We start from the raw sequence: 14,459 nt of genomic DNA on the forward strand, positions 1-14,459 counted from the left end.
CCAGACCATGATTTCAGCAGGTGAGACTTCATCTGCAGAGGTGCTGCCTTTTAGCACAGCCAATTGGTAATTTGTTTAAAGGAGACGTCAACAGGGAAAGAACATACTTGCCTGAACAGCTAGCCTCAGCTGAGGTTGTTATTCAGGTGCACACCCAAGTACTTGTAACTGGAGACCACTTCTACTGCAGATCCTCTGAAGTCCACAACCATCTCCTTCGTCTTCTTCATATTGATATGAAGGTTGTTCTTCCTGCACCAGCTGTCCAGGTGTTCCACCTCCTGCCTGTAGCTGGACTCATCGTTGTTTGTGATGCATCCAACCATCAAAATAATGCTTTTATATGTAAATAAATAGCTAAAGGAGAGCATGCACAAGTTCATGTCTGAAGATGAAAGTAGTAAATAGATTTGTGTACGTGCACATTATTTTACAATAACCAAGATTTCTAACAAACGATAATACACATGCACATAATAAATCTGGCAAATGTAATAATAATTAAAAAAACACCACATGGGTTGCATTTGGGTTCATGTTAGCTCTGTGATTGGAAAATAAAACAAAGCAAGTAAAGTCACACACAATAAGATTTAAAATAAATAACTTGATCTCATTTACCTCAACCCACTGTGTTTAATAATTAATTGACAATATCTGCAGAGTGGAGCCCGGCTCCTGTCACAGAATCAGCTGCCCTTACCATCACATGGGAATCCCACAGCTCCTCAGGTTGCCTTTGTTCATCATAAATTATTCACCAGGGAGAGTCAAGTCCTTTATAAGGTCAGTTGGTCTGCAGAGAAGGATATTTCTGTCAGGAAGTCCTTGGCTGTCCTAAATGCATCTAAGTTCATATCATTTTTCTTTGAATCTGAAGAAGATGTTAAACTTTTCCATCTGCGCTGATGAGAAAGTAGTGATAATCTAAACATCCTTAATCTGAGGCTGTGGAGAAATAATTGTAAGTATCCTGATGCATGCTCAATAATCCAGGTAGAAAAGTCTAAAAAAGTTAAGTCTGGTCCTCTGGACATTCAAAAAACAAAACAAAACAAAACAAAAAAAATGTAGAAACATTTCGTCTTTCATCCAAAAGACTTCTTCAGTCTGAGGTGCTGTGTTCAGCTCAGTCTCTTTAATAGCACCTTCTCATAGTGGATCAACCAGTTTGCTGCTGACAGCCAAAACCAGCTGCTCACATGTTCAAGGAGGACCATCAGCCTAACGATGGAGAAGTTTACGGCACCTGGTATTCCCAGGTGGTCTCCCACCTTAGTTAACCAGGGCTGACCCTGCTTAGTTTCTGAGATCAGATGGGATCAGGTGTGTTCAGGGTGGTATAGCTGAAAAGGAGCTCAGTCACAAATAGGACTTTTAAATGATCATAGCAAACAAAGACTAAACTTATACAACCAGAGGTTGCAAGATATGTCTGTATACAAAACACACAGAACAAAGCCAAGCACAACTAACTGTAACCATTAACCTTTAATTTAACCATTACGTATACGATGTAATTATGACAAAAAAATGGAGGATTTACCTGCAGTTACCTTCATACAAATGTACATGTGGTACTTTCTGTTTATTAGGGGTGCAACGGCACGCTAAAACCACATTTCGGTTCAGTTCAGTTTCAAGGAAGGCTCAGTTCAGTTAATTTTCGGTACAGAAAAGGCCAAAATAAAAACTTACAAAATGTTTATTTTGAAAATATGCTAAGTAATCAAGTTCAGTCATTACAGACTTCTTAGCTGGAGTTGATCTGGTGGATGAAGAAGACTCAGCTGCTATCCTCAGACTGCAAACAACAAAGGGATAAAAAAAAAGAGTTAATAAGATTATAATTTTAAATTTAAAAAGTTAATTAGATCACAATAATACAATTAACAATACCTCTTCTTGCACGGTCATCATTTCTGATGCGAGGTGGTTGAATCTCTTGCTCATCGTCATTATGTTTCAGGGCTTTAAATCTGGGTTGGGCTTGTTGATGATCAGTTTTAGCTTTTTCATAAAGTGCTGCTACAACTGTTTTGCTGAAGTGTTGACGTTGATGGGATGTTGTAGGTAGCAGGGCTCAAGAACTTTAATCAAAGCTTAAAGCCTGTGCATCAACAACAGAATACGGACGTAGATCCAGAGCTTTAAAACCTCGTACACCTTGTGTTATTGCTTGTTCACGTTCGGATGATGTTGTTTCAAGTGCGTCAACAAGTTAGACATGTTGCCTGCGGCAGCTCCAATCTCCGTGAAACAACGTCGACACACAGCTTTGGATTTGTTCACTTGTCTTTTAACAAGAAAGCCATAATGTTCCCAAACAGGAGACCGCAACAAGATGCTAGGCTGCTAATGCTACGCGTGCTGCAAGGCTATGCAACAATTAATAGTGCCGTGCTGAAACACGCGTAGGAACTTTAGTTCCGCGGTGCATAATCTCTCGTTAATAAAATTTAATGAGTGAAAAAATAACCGAAATGGTACGCACATGGACCGAACCAAACATGCTGTACCGAAATGGTTCAATACACCCACATTTACCGTTACACCACTACTGTTTATCACTGTCATATTCAGCTGATCATGGGGTCGATCGCTGGCCTTCATCCATTACATTTTTCCAGACTCTGTTTAGGTTTTGGAAATTAAATAAACTGTATTAACGATCAGGGTAACGCTTTATGAATTACACATTCGCCACTGACAACTTTTAACCATTTCCCCCCATGATTTTTCACAAAATCTCTATAACCGCAAAACGTTCATAATGCAAAACCACAACAATGTTGTTGGAAGAAAAGAGGGTGTGACTCCTGCAGGTAAAAGGTGTTTTACTTCGGGACAAATTGAGGCTGCCAGTTGATCAGTTTCTGACTGGACTGATTGACAGATGGTGTTGAGAATCTGACTCATTAAAAAAATAATAGATTTTACTGGCTCATTTAAGAGTGCTATTCCATATATATTTCAAATGTATTCAATATTTCTGTGAACCTAAACTTTGAGAACTAAGCTCCTTTACAAAATCCTAATGGTGGTTTCTTTATTTTTCAGTGGTGCTGAGTTAAAACTTAGGGGTGCTTGAGCACCCCCCCAAAAGAGGCTAAAATTGTCACTGGTGTAGAATCAAGATGTTTAGATGGAAATAAGAACGAGAATCTGCTGCTAAACCTGAACAAAAAGAGAAACATAAAGGGAGACAACTGTCCATAATAAATATCAGGATGGAGTGCCATAAAGACGGAGCCCATTTGCATTAGAAGACAGCTTTATAAAATGATGTGAGCAGGAATAAATGCAGACTCCTGCAGACCTTTTCCTGCAGGAGTCTGCTGAGATGTTCACCTAATGTGAAAGAGCTAGATGTATTTGGTTTAGTTTTGTTTGCGTCTCATCTGCTTTGTGTTAAAATAAATATGTATTTACTAACAACTCATGTGGTCTCCATTCCTCTGCCTCAAGTCAAGTTCTGACAAACTCTCAGGAAACAGAGAAAACATTTGTTCTACGTCTGTTTTCCAAACCAGTGTTGCATCTGTTTATAGTTTCATGTCTACACGATTTAATATAAACCTGACAAGCTTACATGTCCAGACAGCTGGAGTCTCAGAAAGTTTGCAAGACCATGACCACAGCAACACACCCAGAGCAAACAGCCTTTTCATAAACAACTTTATTATTTGATTTCTGTGCAAAGAAAAGGGAACGAGAATCACGCTAGAAAAATATTTGACTTTTAGCCGTCAGGAAATTAAGAGTTTGCATAATGTCAGAACTAATTTAATAAGACGGTGTTGAAAGAATGTGTTTGATCTGTAATCAGTTTCCCCCCCATTCAAACAAGAACTTATGATTTTATTGTGATGTTAATTCCTAAAGGTGCAAAAAGTAAAATAACTGTTGGAGCTGATATGATGTGTATGCAATTTTGCAAATGACTTATTTCACATATCATATTTTCTTGTTCATAAAACCCCCAAAGGTTGCACTGAAGCTGGCACTTTCTAGGAAAACCTGGAAGGTGGATGGATTAACCCTCACCAGTTTGTCTACCAACATTGAGCTTCAGCACAGTTGGAAAATTCAACTTTTGCTGCAGTCACTTAGAAGAAGAGCTAAAGAAAAATCCTGAAAGTCTATCTTTGCCCTCAGATATGTTGGAAGCCAGATGAAGCCATGTGATGCATCTGAGGTGACTACATCAAACCGCACAATTTAAAATTATATTCTTACTTAAACTTTGCCTTTAATTAAATCTGGATCTGATGAAAAGAAATGCTTTGAATTCATGTTAAAGTATCTGTAGGTCGGGGCATCCTCAGAGCGTCAGGAAGAGGCTAATATGTTCCACAGCTACATACGTCAAATGAAAATGGGTGATTTGAATCTTTGTGAATCTGCTTTACAGCCATGGTTCTCAACTCCCAGAAACTTGAAATCCTCTGCTTGAGGCAGCGATTCATCTCACTCCTGGAAGGAACATTCTACCTTTTAGGATAACCACCATTCCTAAATATGGTCTCATGATAAGAGTTTACCTTGAAAATAATCCTAAATATTACTGTTGACACAAAAAAGTCAAGTCCTCTGGATGGTTTCTTTTTGTTGAAATGTTTCGTCTTTCATCTAAAGGACTTCATCAGTCTGAGAAGCCACAACAAACTTAGTCCCACAAGTAGCACACTCACATAGCGGGCCCACCAGTTTGCCCTCTCCCTTGTCGACTCATCAGAGGCAGCTATGGCTAAAGTGGTTCAAAACATCAAAGTTCATGCTCAATAATCCAGGTAAAAAAAATCCAACAACGTTAAGTCAGGTCCTCTGGAAGGTTTCTTTTTGTTGAAACGTTTCATGTTTCATCCAAAAGACTTCATCAGTCCGAGGAGACCATTTTGAACCACTTTGTCCACGGCTGCCTCAGTCGAGTCGACGAGGGGGAAGGCAGACTCCAGAAACCATTTTATCATCAAACTGGTTGGCCCACTATGTGAGTGTGCTACTTATGGGACTGAGTTTGTTGTGGCTCCTTGGACTGATGAAGTCCTTTGGATAAAAGACGAAGTGTTTCAACACAAAGAAACTGTCCAGAGGACCTGATGTAACTTTAAAAATATATATTTTTTTTACCTCTATTGTTGAGCATGAACTTTGATTACAGTTGATACAATTAAAACACTACAGTGAGATGATGTGTTTAAAACTCATGACTTGGTGCTCACAGTCCTGGACTTGGCTGCTGTGAGACAAACAGGAACTTGGTGAAGACTGGACTTGAAAATATCTCATCTGTACTCATCTGTTCTACTATATTTAACATTTTTACTATATTTTTATTTTTCAGTGGTGCTGAGTGGTATTTTTTTTAGTAAAAAATTGTACTATATTGAGTATATCTACTCAATATACAGGTACTCATCTGCTCACACAGACTCATGTTCGTGCTGCTGTTCGGCGTATTGTTTTTGTTATTAGTGCTTAGCATATTTTTAGTTGATGTTTTTCTTAGTTCATATCTTAGATCTTATTACAGTTTTTTTTTTATTACATTTTTATTGTTGAATGTAACTGGGACCCTGTGTACACAATTGTGTTCCACCACATGTGGTGTGAATGACAATAAAGAATCTCGGACTCTTACTCGGATGATTTAAGATACACGTAATTAGAATCTATCTGTAAAAACAGTGGTTGAGAACTGAGTGGGACTTCACAGATGAGGAATATAAATCTACACATTTGCTGCAGCTTTAGTTACTTTCTAGAAGAACATTTGTTGTGATTCAGTGCACACAGAAATACATTTTGGACTCATAATTATTTCACCCAATGAAAAGCCCTGATTTTTTTCATCTTATAAGAGATTTTCAAGGCTGAGTATATTAAACACATAATTCAGACATTTTATTTTACATTCCTTCATGATCACAGATTTCAAAATCAATGAGTAACAATCAATCCAACAACAAAATAAAATAAAATAAAGAAAATAAAGATAACACACATTGCTCTCTCTTCACGAGCTTTTGGCACAAAGTACAAAGTGTGGGTGTAGTTTAAAGTGTGTTTTGCTGACAGGCAGGTTACAGGTCAATGAATCTATAAAGGAAAGAGAGCATTCAGAAATATCAATGAAGGAGCAGTTCATACGGCAACTCTACTACACTGGGAAATGATGAATCAATAGAAACTCGAGGTCCGTGATGTTCAAACTGTGCTTTGGGCGATGGCAATGCTCAGCAGCATTGTGCGTTGGCTAACTTACAGTAGGTCTCCATTGTAGCTCGAGTTGTGTTTTTATAAGTGATTTTTTTTCTTTGTTATCATTTCTGTTTTTACTTATGCTGATGCATGATCAAAGTTTTCAGAATACAATAATTTGTGCCACTACAGCTGCAGATTGACCAACTGTTCAAAACTGTGCTTTCTCTTACCTGAACTGAACATCTGGATGGTTGTTGTGTCAATTTTAGAGCTCATTATTCATAATTCTGCTATGAGGGTCATGATTCTGAATCCTTTTTAAATATACATATAGTAGACATGAACAAAAGCAACATGTAAAATCACAAAAATATACATACTGTGCATATTTCTGGTATACTGTACTGTATGTACACATGTCCGTGGGTTCTCTGGAGGTGTGAGCTTATTGTTGAGTTTCCTGTAGAAATGTATATTTTCCTCGTTCTCAGAGACAGCTGTTAAAAGAGTACGAGTTTTGCCGTAATAATCTGAATCTTTAGCCAGCAGGTTCACCCATTACATTTCATCTTTATTTACAGTGTCGCTTCACCAGTCGTTATTCTGGTCCAGACTCGAGTCAGGTCAAAACGGCAGAAAGAAGTGCGCTATGAACCCAGTCCATGAAGATTATCATTAAATAATGGCTTTACTCTTGTTCACTGAGGTAAGATATAAGTTAAAGTCATTTTCCTCCAAGTCCAAATGTCTTGTTTTCCATTGACACTCAGAAGACGGGATCTTTTGGTCTTTTTTGTGAGAACTTGGAGACAAAAAGTATCTCTTATCCTGAGTCTTGTGACCCCAACCCCTTTGCTTCCCTTTACTACACAATCCCCTCACTGCGTTTGCTCCTCCACACTACCAGGGCTGTCATCAGGAGGGTGACCAGGATGGGGACAACAATGAAAGGACCCAGGATGCGGTTTGGAGGGTCCCTGAGAAGTCGTCCAGACAGCGAGCAGTCGTGGAAGTAGTGCCTGTGGACTCGGATGAAGAACTCGTCCACCATTCGGTTGGGCCAGTAGCACCCCATGTTCAGCGCCACCAGGTACGTGCAGTTTGTGAGCTCTCCATACAGTCTGCATGGTGATGACAAAAGAAACAAAACGGGGTTATATATTTAAAAGTTTAATAAATTTGCTTCTCTGTAATCGCCTGCTGGATCAATAGATTGATAGCAAAATTATCACAAAAAATTAAAACTTGGGGTTTACACAGAGGTATGAAATAAAACAAGGTGACTTCATAATTTCCAGTTTTGCACCTGAACTGATTTCATCACATCAGTTTGGAAACTGTATGCACTGTATACGTTCAAGAAGAAATCAGAAGCCAGATGGTTTTAGCCTAAAGCGTTAGATATTTTTCTTCAAATCCAAAACCATCTGGGACAGAAACTCTGTTTGCAGAACCATTAATGCTAACTGCACCGTCAGTGGTGGAGAAAGTACTCAACTCTGTACTTAAGTAAAAGAACAAATAAACAGACAAAAATGTATTCTAGTAAAAGTAGAAGTATCACATTAACATTTTTACTTAAGGAAAAGTAAGTAAATACTTGCTTTTAAAAATACTTAAAGTATTAATACTTGTTGTATGTATTACCTAATGCAATTGTCTACAGTATCATTAAGTGTGCCTACCGTATGTATATTTTCTGTAATATATTAATAGTGTTGAGTCATTTTAATGAACAATGCTGCAGATAATTCATGTTTTTATTGTGTTTACTCTGTGACACAGTTCACACTTGGACTTGTGATTCTGTGCGTCAGAATTTCAGCGATGACCTGCAGAGTTAAATGTCGTTAAGCAAAATAAGAGGAATGATTATACCTTTGAAAGTTTTTATTTAACACAAACAAAACCAACGTGTCATTTTAACTGCAGTAAACACATTGTAGTAAAAGTTGTCTGCCTGAAAAAAGGAGCATTAGACACAACTAACAAAGGAATATCTGCTCATTTCAACTCCAGTTTGTCATCAACTCTAGTTAAAATACTGTCCATCAACCTTTTAATGGATCAATATTGAACAATATTTTAACTTCCTGACACCGTTTTCAAAACTTGGACCCGAGTGTCGAGTCATTTGGAGAAATCTCTCGTCTCCTAACATCTAATGAACTGACACATTTTAATATTGCAGCAAGAATTTCTTGTTCAAGTTCAGAAGAAGTTGGATTTCAACGTTTTTTGAGTCCAATCTGGCTCTTTTGGAAGAGAGAATCTGTCCTGCTGTACTGAATAATCTTTCATTAAGGCCATGGGTGGTGTGCATCTTCTGGCTGACTCTCTGCGGTGGAATCCAGTTTGGGTGTGTTAGTGGTACTGTGGGTGCGTCCAGATCAATGACATATATACTAGAATATACGTCATTGGTCCAGCTCTTCTTGAAGGTGGGTCTAACGTTACCTGCCCACTTTGCAGGGATTCAATGGACCAACTCCCCTCTCACCATTGGTTACTTTAAAACTAAAGAACAAATAAAAAAAAAACGCAATGTGGATGTAACTTGTAATGCAAAGCATTATAGAAATGTAGTGTAGTAGAAAGCACAGATACTTAATGTAAAATGTAGTGGAGTAAAAGTCAAAAGTACATGCGTTTAACTCTACAAAAGTAAAGTACAGATGCATGAAAAATGTACTTAAGTACAGTAACAAAGTACTTGTACTTTGTTACATCCCACTACAGCATCTACTTATTTATACAATACAAAGAGTGTTAGACATTTATTAAAATTCTAACTTGTATCCACACAGAAAACAGCATTAGAAAAACGCCATGACTGCTTCCCATTTCTGGGAGTTTTGCATGTTAGGTTTAGATTTCTTTTATTAAATAAGTTTGAACTATACCTGCCATTTAAAGTGATTAAAGCACACTGTCTCCTGAATGTTTGGTTTAAAGAGGCTAAAAGACACCACATTAATGAATTTAAATGCCAAGTACCTTTATTTTCATTGTTTATGCATATAAAATATTAAAACCCTTTCCCTTCCTGAAACCTATATGCACAGCTACTGCAAATTTGTTTAATGAGACCTCTGGGAGGAAAATGAAAGACTAAAGCTGCAGACCATATCACCAGCAACTTGCTAAAATGCCCAACAAGCCTGAAGGGGACTGCAGACCTGGCTCATAATTCTCTGTGAATGTGTCCTGCAGATGACTCCTGCTATTGGTCTATTGCCATCATTTTCTCTATGCTCTGATGTACACAGCTCAAGTTGAACGTTAGTGTAATGACTAACAGCTTTTGAGGATGCACCCTGACAACAGGCCTTTCTTTGTGGAAGGTTTGTAGTTGCAAACAGCTCCAGGCTGTTTGGCATGGCACCATCACAACAGAGCTATCTGTGCACCTTCAGGTACCAAATTCACTCTGTCGAGGAGTTTACATCTTTCTTCTGCTGTTTCCTTGAAGCGTTACAAATCAGTTGTAAAAGGCGAAGCAAAAAAAAAAAAAGAAGGAATTCTGGTCCCGCTGTTGGTCTAATGAGTGCTGAGGTGCTACAGGGGTGTTTCCAAGTCACGAACTAAAAGAAGACAGAGTCGAGGCAGGAGCAACGAACAAAGAGACATGCCCTTGGTTACCAGTTCACCACATGGAGCTGACGTTAGGATCAAATGGAACCTGGCAGTGTGCAGTTTCACTAAGAGTGTGTGTGTTGGTGCACACTGAGGCGCTGCTCTACATAATTTGTGTTGAGCACACATTTTAATATGAAACCTTATTAAACAAACTGAATGTGTCACAAGTACGAGGCAGGAATCTCTTTCAGCTTGGTTTTACAATGTCATGTTGTATTACGTATACACATAGATACATAAGTACCATATATATATATATATATATATATATATATGTATATATATATATATATATATATATATATATATATATATAAAGAGAGAGAGAGAGAGAGAGAGAGAGAGAGAGAAAGCGATACAGTAGATATAAATAGATATAGATACAAAGTACATACATATATGACTCCTTCAGTGCCTTTATATTACAGGAAGTGTAGAACAATGAGTGGAGGGAAACATATCTTGGTGAAAGTTTGTTGATTAATAGCAAGATAATGAAATAAATATGATATAATCAGTGTGTAATTTGAGCCGGATCCTGCCGGAACAACTCTCTCATTTTGACCGGCTGTGTTCCGGCAACTGTTTGCTCAAATCCGGCAACTCAAATCTCCGCCCCTAAAAGTTCAAAGTCATTGCACATTTTTATTTTGATTATTTATTAAAAATATATATAAAACAACGGCACTAATTTGTCAAATAACAGCGATCAAAATTTAGAAAAGACGGTCCAATTTATTATCTAAAATAAAAGGATGGATGAATAAAAATGGATTATTGAGCATGAACTTTTTTGAATTTGAACCAGTTTGACGTGACTGTCAACGAGGAAGAGGGCTGGCACAAGAGGAGGGGGCGTGCCAAAGACACCATCTTAGCACCAGCATAACTGGTTTGTTCCACTTTGGAGTAAGCTGTTTGGCGGAAGAATCAGTTTTGTGTTGTGTGTTTCCTTGACTGATGAAGCCTTCTGGATGGAAGGTGAAACGTTTCAGAAAACAAAAAAAAGAAACTGTCCAGATGACCTGATGGAAAATTGTTGGAAAAAGATGGATGGATTGTCCTTAACTGGACAACTGAGAATTGAAGCACTTGAAGGCAACGGTAATCGAGATTGGAGCAGAACAACGCGCAGTGAGTGTGTGTGTGTCTGGGTGGGTGCGGGGATGTCGGGAAGCTTGACAGAATCAGCGCTGCTCCATTCACACACAGGCTTGTTGTTGTTGCTCTCTAAAATAGTCATTTCAATTCAACCTTTATTTATACCGAATAGTCTCATTGAGCCTCGAGGACTCATTTACAAGACAGAGCTGTTCTTAATCAGTTTAATCAAATGTTTACAGATGTTTAACAACCTGTTAAAATACACCAAAATGCAGGAAATGGCATCTCTTTTACTCCAAATTTTCTGGGGGAGGACCCCCCGGCCTGCTATTTGTGTTCCGGCATTAACCGGTTTACAAATTAAGCCCTGAATATAATAAAACTCAAGTTCTTAAAAAAAAAAAAAAAAGTATAATCTTATTTTATCAAATGTTTATGGTTGTGGAAGCAGCTTTCAGTAAAAGCTTACGAGATAGGCACTTCCTCTGTACTAAAATTACCCCCCTCCATCTTGACAAAGCTCACTGTTGGGACTGGCTCAGTTGACCATAACTTTTAGTTATATCACTTTAGAACTTGTAAAACATCCCTTAATATACTGTTTCATGCTAAAGAGCACAAAAAACTAAACAGCAGAACCCAAGTGTTCCACTTTGCATCAATTATGGTAGATTTATAGTGTGTGGAATCACAAAGTTGGACAACTTTTAACAAAATAACCAATCCATCCATCCATCATCCGTCCATCCATCTATCCATGCACCCACCCATAGTTGAGTCATCGAAACAACAAGTATTGGACACCATTTTCCCCAGAGACCCTCTCAGCTTCTCCTGTGGGTGGGTGTCCCCAGACTAGAAAGGATCAAATATGCCTCTAACGATTTCTGGGTCCACCCCGAGAAAACCTCCACAGGGACGCGCCCAGGATGCATCCTAATAAGATGCTCAAACCACCTCAGCAGACTCATTTCGACGGTAACATATGACTGCGTGTTGCTAATTTCACACCAAATGGTTTGGAGATATTTTATTAGCGGTAGCTTGTTTGTCTACGATAATTTAATTACAAAATAAATGTGAAGAGAGTAGTTTTAACATCAGAACCTTTTCCACACACATTTTCCAATTTGAAATGTTTGAAAGAAAATATTTGTTAATTCAAGATCCACCTTTTAGTGAATTTGCAGGGAAAATGAAGTAAAGCTGAAAACAAACGTGAGTATTGAATCGGATGGAACAAATTTAAGTAGTTGTTATTAAAACAAAATCCCCTCATGTGTGAAAGATGAAAGCTTGAGGCAGCTAAATCAGACAGGATCATGTAGTTTTAAATAGTCTGGTCTGTTTAGTGCAGAACGCAATGTGAAACAATAAAACACAAACGATGAATAAATAAAAGAAACAGAAGAATAGCTTTGAAATGACTGAAGAACAAACCCGAGTGTTCCTTTACTCTCATACACGAACACAGGAAGCTAAAGAGGACATGTCTGACGGTAGATTAAGGTGGTATTTATGATAAAAAAAACAGCTCCATATAGAAATGCACAACCTTTTATATAGTATATTATGAGTTATCCACATTTATCTCTGTCCTGAAAGAAAGGTTATCGGTGCAAATCAAATCCCAGTGTAGATGATCATTTTAAATCCACATGTGAGCAAAACCCGACAGATTATTCCTACAGAAATCTGTCACATAATGCAACATCATATATTCTCTGCTGGGTTTCAATGTCTTAATTTTCCACCTGAAAGACTAAAATGCCATTTGGGGAAACACATTCACGACGATTTTTTCTGTTGTTTTGTGTGATGCTGCCCTCCACATAACCTCTGAGTCATAATAAATTTAAAAGCAGATTAAATTTTCGCTGCGTTGAACCTGTTTTTGAAATTACAGTCAGAGTGGCAAACCTCTCTGGGGTCCTGTCGCGCAGTCAGTCAGTGTTCAGACTGACGATCCCTGCGTGAAAACTAAACAGTTGGCTGTATGGGTTTAAATGGTGCTGCTTCAACATCCCAGCAGGTGTGTGAGACACAGAGTCAAATCTGACTCAGGTTGTGATGCCAAGCAACAAAGGGATTTTAGCCAAAGTGATGGTGGATGTTTAATGTTAAAACTAACAAACAGCAACACAGAAAAAAAATAGATTAGCCAAAATAACAAAATGTGTTATAGATCTGATAACAGCATGCCTCTAGGAAAAAACTGCAAGTGAATTTTTAACACAATAATATTTAACTTGGCTTTTTATTATTAAACAGAGCGGGAAGTCTGATAAGAAAGAAGTGGGTCAAACTTACACCACTTAGTAAAAGGAGAATCACACATTTATTGCAATTTCTCACAAAGTTGCACATCTGAGCAGATTTTCCAGTTAATAATTTAAACCTGGTGTCACTGCAACACTCTCCTCTGTCCAAAAATGCCAGGTTACTGTTATTGTCATGTTGTTTATTTGTCATATGCAGGTTAACACAAGGTCAACAATGCAATAAATGTTCGAGATGAGAAGAACCGATAGGACTCGCTAAAAATATATATAAATACTAAAGCATGCGATATATGGAGGACGGAATGTGACACAATTAAATAAATAAATACATAATAATGAAATGTATAATTTAATTATTAAATACATCATTAAATCATTAAATACACAATAAATAAATAAATAAATCATGAAATAAGTAATTTAATTATGTATTCTCCAGACCTGGACGTCCTGGGTTCGATCCCCAGTCATTGCACATCTCGTGGTGTCTCTGAGCAAGACGCCTAATCTGCCCACTGCTCCACCTGGGTGTATCCCAGGTGCAATGGGTTAAATGCAGAGAGCCAATTTCATCTTTGCATGAGAACATACAATGATGACAACACATAGCACTTTATTCCTTATTATTATTATTTATTAATTGTGACAGGTACAAAGTAAATCCCACTGAGCCTCAAGGACTCATTTATGTATTTATTTATTTAATTTTGTCACATTCCATCCTCCATAGCAATAAGCGGACAAAATAACATACCAAAAAGTGAAAAAGAAAATATTTACAAGGTCCAAATAGTAAATTACAACATGGTAGAACACAATGGTACAAGTAGGATGAATTAGTATAAACAAGTATTTCAAGTAGTAATATTAGCTTAAATGCGCATAACATATACATATACAGTAGTCCCTCGCTACTTCGCAGTTCGTTTTTCGCGGACTTTCGCAGCTTTCCAAAATAAGATTGGACATGACACACGATTGGCTGATTGATGGGTGAGCCGCACAATTGGCATGGCATTTTTATTTTAAATAAATTATTTTGAATTATTTAGCACCTTCTGCACCTATGTGCAGTCTACAGCTGCAGGAGAGGCTTCCTTCTGCAGCATGCCATATTTCCGCTCTGCAGTGGAGAAGTGGGCGTGGCCGAGAGGACTGGCAGATGGCAGAGTGTGGCCGGAGGGAGAGAGCGGAGATCATGACATTCTGTGCTCTTTTAGAGCGTTT

The 14,459-nt window shown here is 37.9% G+C and overlaps 1 protein-coding gene and 1 pseudogene across 1 annotated transcript in view; both read right to left on the reverse strand.

The window, feature by feature from the left end:
* Positions 1-1,237: 1,237 nt before the first annotated feature.
* LOC119419814 lies at positions 1,238-1,354 on the reverse strand (annotated as a pseudogene).
* A 5,718-nt stretch (positions 1,355-7,072) lies between these two features.
* ramp1 (receptor activity modifying protein 1) overlaps positions 7,073-14,459 on the reverse strand; it is a 68,771-nt gene continuing 61,384 nt past the window's right edge. Inside the window, exon 3 of the mRNA XM_037686328.1 lies at positions 7,073-7,328. Within this exon, the coding sequence (XP_037542256.1) occupies positions 7,073-7,328 (256 nt within the window). The remainder of the gene's footprint in view (positions 7,329-14,459) is intronic.

Source organism: Nematolebias whitei, chromosome 13 (genome assembly GCF_014905685.2).
Source record: "Nematolebias whitei isolate Nwh7 chromosome 13, NemWhi1, whole genome shotgun sequence".
In the NCBI taxonomy this organism is placed as follows: domain Eukaryota; kingdom Metazoa; phylum Chordata; class Actinopteri; order Cyprinodontiformes; family Rivulidae; genus Nematolebias; species Nematolebias whitei.